At 41.7% G+C, this 8,965-nt stretch overlaps 1 protein-coding gene across 1 annotated transcript; it reads right to left on the reverse strand.

Annotated features, from left to right (window-relative positions):
- Positions 1 to 472: 472 nt before the first annotated feature.
- LOC100465181 (ornithine decarboxylase antizyme 1) lies at positions 473 to 1,476 on the reverse strand (the record flags this gene model as incomplete). The annotated part of the gene is made up of 1 exon (XM_034669540.1): positions 473 to 1,476. A coding segment is annotated over one exon (573 nt), but the record flags the coding sequence as incomplete, so codon positions are not given.
- Positions 1,477 to 8,965: the final 7,489 nt, after the last annotated feature.

Consider the following 8,965-nt stretch of genomic DNA (forward strand, 5'->3'; position numbering starts at 1 on the left):
CTTATTTTAAAGGGAATACTTTGCATAGAATGTGTAAGATATTTACTGTGAATGTGTATATGTATTTTTCCGCAAAAAGAGGTGCTCTTCTCTTCCTAATTTGTTAAAAGATTCAGATATATTTTAATACATTATTTAAATTTTTTTAAATACATTTTTTTTTTGCTTCTCCAGGTCTTGTCCTCCTTTCACCAATTATCATTGTAAATTTCATTAATAAAATTTTTATTTTTAACTGAATTTATGAAATAAACCTGACTTAGTCATGATGTGAGTCTTTTTAGGAAGCCTTGGTACCACTTTGCAGATATTCTGATTAGAACTTTTGCATTTGTCTTAACAAGTTCTTTTCTCATTGAATTCTTGCATTGTTAAGATTATGTTAGCTTCACAAATGAATTGCAGCGTGCTTATTTTTTCTTATTCTCAAAAATAATTTGCATAAGATTGGAATTCTTTTTTTTTTTTTTTTGAGGTGTCATCACTTTTATTCAGATTTTTCAGAGCACTAGAAGGTAGACTAACACCGATCTTTCCAAGGTAAGCGACCTAAGATTTCCAAGAACCATCAAATGAGAAACTCCTCCTCCAGACACAGGGACAATCGGAATCATCTTAAACCAGCAATAAAAAAGTAAAATATAAACTTTTATTTAGAATTAAAGCAAATACTTCAGTATCACAAAGACAATATTAAACTTCAAGAAATATACCGCTAATTTGGAGTGAGCGTTTATTTGCACAATCACAACATGCGGACGAACCCAGCAGAGATGAGCGGACCTGCCATCCGCACCCCAGCGCAGCTGTCGGGCCCGCCACCCGCACTACACGCAACACGCAAGGGACTGCGATCCAGAGGGCTCCGGCGGCAAAGCGCGAGGGATGCAGGCGGCACTGCCACTACTCCTCCTCACCCGAAGACTCTCTCTCAAATGTGTAGGCCATGAAGCAAGCGTCGGGTCTCTTGGGGACAAGGGGATGCCCCGGTCTCACAATCTCAAAGCCCAAAAAGCTGAAGGTCCGGAGCAAGGCGGCTCTGTCATCGCGGTTCTTGTGGAAGCAGATGAAGACACGGGCAGCGTGGAGCCGCTCCTCCGCGAACTCGAGAAGAACTGCGAAGCTGTCCTTGCTCCCCTCGGGCAGAGCGCCGCCCGGGATCTCGACGTAGAGGCAGCCGCTGCTCAGCACGGCTCTCCAGTTAATGTGTTTGGAACCTGTGAGCCTGGTCTGGACGTGCAGTATCCTCGTCTTGCTGTTAGACGTTAGTTCCTCTGTTACATTCAGCCGATTATCAGAGTAAAATAAATTAGCTGAAAGATTGTGATCCCTCTGACGATTCCCTCGCCCACCTGGGATCTTCAGGGGTGGGTGAGGGACATCAGGAGCACCACCGAGGCCCTGGACCCAGGTTACTACAGCAGTTAGGAGAGACCCTGGAACTCTCGCTGCTGCGGCCTCCGCGGCTGTGCCAAATCATGGAAGGAGCCGAGCTGTCCTTCAACAGATAACTGGATTAAGAAGCTGTGGTCCATATATACAATGGAATATTACTCAGCTATCAGAAAGAACGAATTCTCAACATTTGCTGCAACATGGACGGCACTGGAGGAGATAATGCTAAGTGAAATAAGTCAAGCAGAGAAAGACAATTATCATATGATTTCTCTCATCTATGGAACATAAGAACTAGGAGGATCGGTAGGGGAAGAAAAGATTGGAATTCTTTCTTCCATGCGTACTTTGTAAAGCTCGTCAATAACACTTTCTGAGCCTAGTACTACCTTTGTGAAAGATTTTAAACTGTAATTCCAATTTACCTGAATAATTATAGGATCATTTTGACTTTATATTTCTTTTGGAGAAAGATTTTTTTCAAAACTTCGTTTTAGGTATTTGCTCATTTCACTTAAGTCATCCATTATTTTTTTCAAAATTTCTTCTACAATGCTTTGTCTTCCTCTGAAACTCCATGGATACAAATGTAGGATCTTCTGTTATTCTGTCATGTTCTTGTAGCTCTGTTAATTTTTTCCCCAATCATCTTTGTTTTTACTCTCTGCTATTCAAGCAGATGATCTCATGGTCTTTCCCATGTTCACCGATATTTTTCTCTGTGTTCTCCATTCTGCTTCTGAGTTTACCCAATGATTTTTTTAAAATTGTGATTATTATATAAAATTTCTTTTGGGTTCTTTTTAAAGATCTTTTATTCTCTGCTGAGACTCTAATTTCACTTGATTTCAAGGAGTGTGTTTGTCTGATAATTTCAACATCTGCATAATTTCATCGCTAGTGTCCTTTGGTTGTCCTTTTTTCACGGTGAGATGTTCGGATTTTCCTATTTCTTAATATGCAGAATTATTTTGGATTGTGTTCTAGACATCTTGGACATGAGATAGTTGACTCTGAGTCTTATTTAATTCTTATGATATTGATTCTTTTAAAGCAGGTAAATACCTGGTTAGATTCAGGCCATAATGTTCTACCCACCTTCTGAGTGCATTCATTCTTTATAATGTCAGTTCAGTATACAAAGCCTTTGCAAGTGTTTTTCGTATCTCTTCCACCTATGCGTTACCCAAGGGTCAGTCTGGGATTTGGGTGTTGTTCTAACACAAAATTCAGTTCTCAAAGACTGCGTTATTTGTTTTAGCATCCAATCCATATATGTGCAACTTGTGTGTGAATCCAGGAGTGGTACATTATTTATAGGATTGCTTCCTTGAGCTAACATCCCGTCAATGATCTTCTTGACACTTACTGGTTCCCAGGGACCCCCCTCTCTCATTCTCTGGCTAGAAATCTGGAGCTTGATTGTTCCCACTCCACTGCATGCATCCCATGACTATGTCTGCTTCCAGATGGAAGCAGTAAGAGAATATTCAGAGAAAAAGAATCATGGAGACTCCCTTCTCCCACCTCAGTCTTGGTCAGAGGGACGGATAAGCCTCTTTCAGAGTTTTAGTCTTCCCATGCATTTATTTCAATGCTGTCAGTAACATTGGATGATTGCCTGGGGCCTGCAGTGGGAGACAGAAGAAACAGACAAAACAAAAGGGATCAGGACTCTTTGGAGAAATGGTTGGCCCTGCGGTTGGAGCAGGGAATATACAAGATAAGTCTAGAGCACCTTGTAGTACCAAAAATTAAGAAAGTGCTCAAAAAACAAATGATGGGGTGTATATGTTAAAGGGGCACAGAGATGACAGAAATAGGGGGCAATTTGAGAAAAAGAAATAAATTACATGTATTGGCTTGCAATCCAAATGGTAAAATAAATATACATGAGTACATACTAATATACACGATTGAATGCATAAAAAAGCATATCAGAAATAGAGGGCTTTCTCTTGGAGCCTTTTGTATCTGTATCTTGCATGCAATTCTGAATTGGGAACTACCTTTGAGTCCACATGGGCAGATAAGGAAGGGAAAAATGGAAAACTCACAGGTAATTTGGTAGTACTTCACGTATTAGTGCCATTATATAATGTAATTATTTATCATGATATTTGTTTCATAACCTTTTATCTAATTATAAAAATAACAAATGTCCCTCTGTTCACATTAAAAATTTTTTTTTTGGAGATTTGTATTTATCTGACAGTGAGCGAGAGAGCAAGCATGAGCAGGGGGAGGAGGAGAGGTAGAGGGAGAAGCAGGCTCCCCTCTGAGCAGGAAGACTGACGTGGGGCTCGATCTGAAGACCCTGGGATCATGACCTGAGCCGAAGGCAGACGCTTAACTGACTGAGCCACCCCAATGCTCCTGTTCACATTTTTAAAATATAACTGAGCATTAAGAAAAAAATCAATAATACCAGAAGGTAGCAACAATTAAATTATTATTAATAGTTGGCATATTTATTAGCATTAATTTGGTGGTTTTGAGAAAAATTAAAATTATTAGGATAATTTTAACTTAAGCTAGTTATATATATATAAATTATATATATAACTTAATATTATATATTGTATATAATATATATATATAATTAGGGAACCTAAGTTAAAATCATCCTAATAATTTTAATTTTAATATAATTAGGGAACCTGAGAATAGGCTTTAAACATTTCGAGTATACAGAGCTCAAATGCAAGTTGGAAGTGAGAAACAGTAATGAAGCATGATTTGAGACAAGTCATTAGTTTTCGAAGCCAGCTTCATGGCTGAGGACAAATGTTAATCCATGAAGTGTTTTAGTGAAACACCAAAGTCTAGGTGCCCCAAATCACGCCTAGATAGGGGTCAGAAACCCTATTGTAGAGTGAGGGCCCCAGATCTAGGATATCCTCAGGGGTACAGTAAATAAAATTCCTGTTCTAGAGAAGGATGATCTTGAAAAAATTGCTGGCATCGTTCTTAGCATCAAGTTGAGTGACTGAAAAAAGAAAAGGTCTCTTGAGAATCCCTAATTAATAGTATATAATGAGGATTTGGGCCAGAAGCCATACCATGTGCACGTCCTGGAAAAATCCAGCTCAAAATCTTAGATTAGAGTAGATTCACATAGGTGAACTTCCCTGGGATCTGAAATAAGCAGCCAGTGTCTGGAGGACACAAGCCACCACTGGAGCAAGAGTCAACAGAAACAACAAACTGTAGGCTCAGACCCACAAAGCCTATGCATAGTGGAATTACTAACAATGCTATGGAAATGAAGTGTGTTTCATACCTTGAAACGAATAAAATGGATCAAAAATGTTGAAGGAACAAGGGAACATGAGAACATTCAGGAAGATCTCAAAAAGATCTCAAAAAGCCATGAGAATTTGAGAATATTGAAGTTGAAAAAAATGGACAAGTCGAACAGCATCTTGATACAGATAACAAAAGAATTAGTGCCCTGGAGGATAGATCTGAAAACAGTACCGTGAAATCGACACAGAGAAAAGGGTTGGAAAATATGAGAAGTGAAGGGGGTATGGAGAAAAGAAAGAAAAGGCCCAATTTGTGTAACTGGTGGTACAGAAAAAGGGAACAGAATGAATTGGTGAATTTCAGTATCCAACGAGGTCGTGGTTGAGAATATCACAGAGTGGTAAAAGACATGAATATTTAACTTCAGAACACCCAATGAATCCCAGGAGCTATAAAGTATCCAGGGATCATAGAGCTTAACTTGGTTTTTTACTTATTTTCATATTCCCCAAAACAAGTATTTGAAGCTTAAGAGGAAATACATACATGCTTTTTGCCCACCTTAGTGCAATGCCCAGCTCATACCAATGGCTTGACAAATGTTTGACACTGAGGATGGGTATGTCCAATTTACTAGACTGTCATATATTAAAATATTTTCTGCCTGAGTTTGAAATAAAAATATCTACTGTTTGACCCTAATGCAATCACCAGTTTAACAACAAGATGCTATTTCAACCCCAGTGCTCCAGCTAATCGAGGTGATAGTCTCATTGCCCTAATGTAAAATTATCAAAAGTACTCAAAAATATGCCTCATATGAGTTGAGGATTTTTCAAATTCTGATTTAATGTTTACACACACACACACACACACATCCCATGAAGTTCGATTTAGTAAAGATTATTTTGGGTACAAGTAACAGAAGTATGCTTCAAATTACATTGAATGCAAAATTTAACATACGATTTACCGCAATGTGCCATATCAGAAGATGATTTATGTGTTTAACAGAATTCAAATAAGAATTTTACAAGAACTTCAAGAACCCCTCTCTGCATTACACAAAATTGCACTACGCATGCTAAATCTACCTTAGAACGCTTATGTCAGCTCCAAATTGAGGAAAGAGAACTAAATCCCAAGTACTTAAGAGAACTAAACACCGAAACAACATGTCTCTTCTTCAATTTTCAATTTTTTTTTGGAAAGCAAGATTTACTACTGCACAGTTGAGGGAAAAAATTTAGACACGATAAAAGTATTTATGATAATGGGTGAGGAACCCATTAAGAATTTTATTAGGTAAGGATGACAAAATTAACTTTCCCTGTTTTCATTTTGAAATCACTGAACATTTGTGTTTCCATAATAAAAATAGCAATGAAAAGAAAATTGGACACAGAGCATTACTCTTTTCCCTCTGCAGGGTAGAGAAGGATGATTCCTTCTCCCTTGAAAGAGGAGGGAGGCCTACCGTGGGTTTAATTAAAGAGGGCATTGCATGCAGAAAAAGAGCAAGGCTTAAGATCACAGCGCTCAACGTAATTCCCTGTGTTGCCCGGTAGTTACACGCTAGGGCTTGGGTTCACAGCACCTACGTGATTTTCAATACGGTCTCTGCCACTTGCTCATGGTACCAGGCATGGAAGCCTAAATTTGCATCCTTCCTTTCTCCCTTCTGTGAAGTGGTTGTTCTCAGAGTATCTCACCATCAAAGAGTATACAATGAGCTGGCCCTGGGGTGCCCAGATTAAATGTTATTAAACATTATGTCTGGGGGGGTGTCTGTGAGGGTGTTTCGGGACAACATTAGCCATCCCCAATGAGTGGGCCTCATCTGCTCTGTTGGGGGTCCGAATAGAACAAAAGGCAGAGGAACAGAGGAACTCAACCTCCTTTTACTCGGCCTCACTGTTGGGCTGGAACATTTCATCTCATCTCTTGCCCTGGGACTGGGATTTATGCCATTGGCTCCCCTGGATCTCAGGCCTTTGGACTTGGATTGAACTGGACTCGTGTTTCCCTGGGTCTCTAGCTTGCAGATGGCAGATTGTGGGACTTCTCAGCCTCTATAATCATGTGAGCCAATTCCTCCTCCTCAATCAATCAATCATTGTTTTAGTCAGGATTCAAACAGATACACGATGGATGGATGGATAGATGGGTAGACAGATGATAGATAGCTGAATCGCTAGGTATCTAGAGTCAGAGTTCATAGATCTCCTCCTCATTCTGTTTCTCTGGAGGTTCTCTAGAGAACCCTGACTAATAAAGCTAGTTAGGGAAGGGGGGGGATCAATGGAGGCTTCTGGAAGAGGGAAGGAGACCAATCTCTGAGGCTTAAAGAGATCCCAAAACCCCTTCTCCCCTCCTTATGCATGTCAAACCCTGTCCCTCCCTGTGAGTGGTTTTTGCAGCACGGGTCTCATTCCTGCCTCCTGATTCTCTCCTCTCCCCTCAACTGAGCCGTAAATAATAGCTTTGGACTTTAAACACTGCTCAGATAAGCTGTGATTGGAAACACGGTCTGTGCCAATGGAGCATGGGTCTCTGCCAGTGACAGCCTGTTGGAGCAGGAGGTGGGATGTCCAGATGTACTGTTACTACTGGGCTTCCAACAGCATCCCATTCCAGTTTACAGAGCACGACAGAATCCACAAAGGTTTGCTTTCAAGTGTCACTAACCACAGCTGTGGGGGTATCTTGGCTGTTCCTGTGTGGTATTTCACAGCAGGGTGGGGTGGGCGGAGGTTGAAGGGTCAAGGGGGGAGAGATGTGCATATGACTAAGCCCTAGGCTGGAGCAGAAGCTCAGTCCAACCCTTAATGTTAAGCTCCCCGTCTTTACGCAGGAACTGTATTACTGTTCCCATAGGACAGATTCAGAAACTGAGGCTTTAGCACGATGAACTGTCAAATCAAGTTGCAACGTTGTATGTGCTGGAGATGAGATGCGAGAACTCGCCTTCTAGAGTAGAGCTCATTTTGCCCCAGCAGTGCTCGCTCCATTCTGTTCCTACTTTTTGAAGGCCACTGTGCACATAATAGAAACCCTTCATTAGGAAAAAATAGGTGCTTTGCTTAACTCACATTTCTCCACCTTATTGAAGCACTAAGCTCTTTCTTCACCAGATGCCTATGATGAGATCACAGAACGCAGCATCCAAGAACCTTGGCGTGGGTGGGGAATTTGTGGCAAAAGCAAGAAAACATCGGTGAAAACCTCGGACGCTGATGGACGTGCCCAAGTCCTACAACTACCAATGAGGATTGCTTTAGTTGGCCAATCTCAATGACGGATACCACTTAAGGAGCTTTGGTTGTCCGAATGATGGTTCGCTTTAGACCACAGACTCTCTCCCCCTCCGGTTCCGCCACTCTCAGCAGGATTTGCTTGCAACGCTGTCGTTCAGCCGGGGGTGTGAGGACAGCAGCCATAGCAGGGGTTTCATCAAGAGATTTTAGAGACTCTGGGCACAGGTGCTGCAACGTTAGGGTGCAGGGGGCAGACTGTGAAGCAATCAGGAGAAGAATCCACCTCCCCACTTTGACTCAGAATTCAGCACATGGCTGGCACATCGAGGGTTCGTGGTCCGGGAAGCGTGAAGAGCTAGCAGCCTCGATGCACCCACTGACATTCTTATACAAGGAACTCCTGCAGGTGCGTGATAAAAAGACAGAAAGCCCAATAGGACAGTGAGAGGAGCTGCGAGAAGGACGTTTATAGGAAGGGAAGACACCAAAGTTGTAAGGGTAAGAGGGAAGCTCAGGCTTATGGGCAATTAGGAATTGGACCAATGTCAATTCCCACAACATGGGCTACTCCTGCATGCCTACGAGCTGGTGAAAATCAGAGCTGGGTGGCAGCAGCCTGGGCAGGAAGTTGAGTCATGGTGGTGGTGTCAGATGTTCCGCTGGTGGGAGGTTGGACCAGTGCTGCCATTATGGAAATCCAGGTGGTACAACCTAATGCAAATGACATATGTACACACATGTGACCCAGCAAGTCTTTGGTGTCTATACCAGGGAAAGGATCTTGGGATCCGTAATGTACAAGAAAGTCTGTTACACTACAATTGATGTCCAGGAAATTGGAGGCAAGCTGGAAATTCATCCCTTGAAGAGGGGACAGGCGGGGGTGATACTCAGCGGACGGACATCGTATAGCCATGTCGGTTGTTGAGATAGTGAAATAGCGCTTTGCTGGTTGATAACTGGCTGCTTCCCCTAACCCACTCAATGCCTCTTTTTCTCCTTTTGAGACCTACCCAATCCTTATATATGTGGCAACTGAAGATTAAAATCCTGCCATTTCAGGG

This window comes from Ailuropoda melanoleuca, chromosome 10 (assembly GCF_002007445.2).
Source record: "Ailuropoda melanoleuca isolate Jingjing chromosome 10, ASM200744v2, whole genome shotgun sequence".
NCBI lineage: Eukaryota > Metazoa > Chordata > Mammalia > Carnivora > Ursidae > Ailuropoda > Ailuropoda melanoleuca.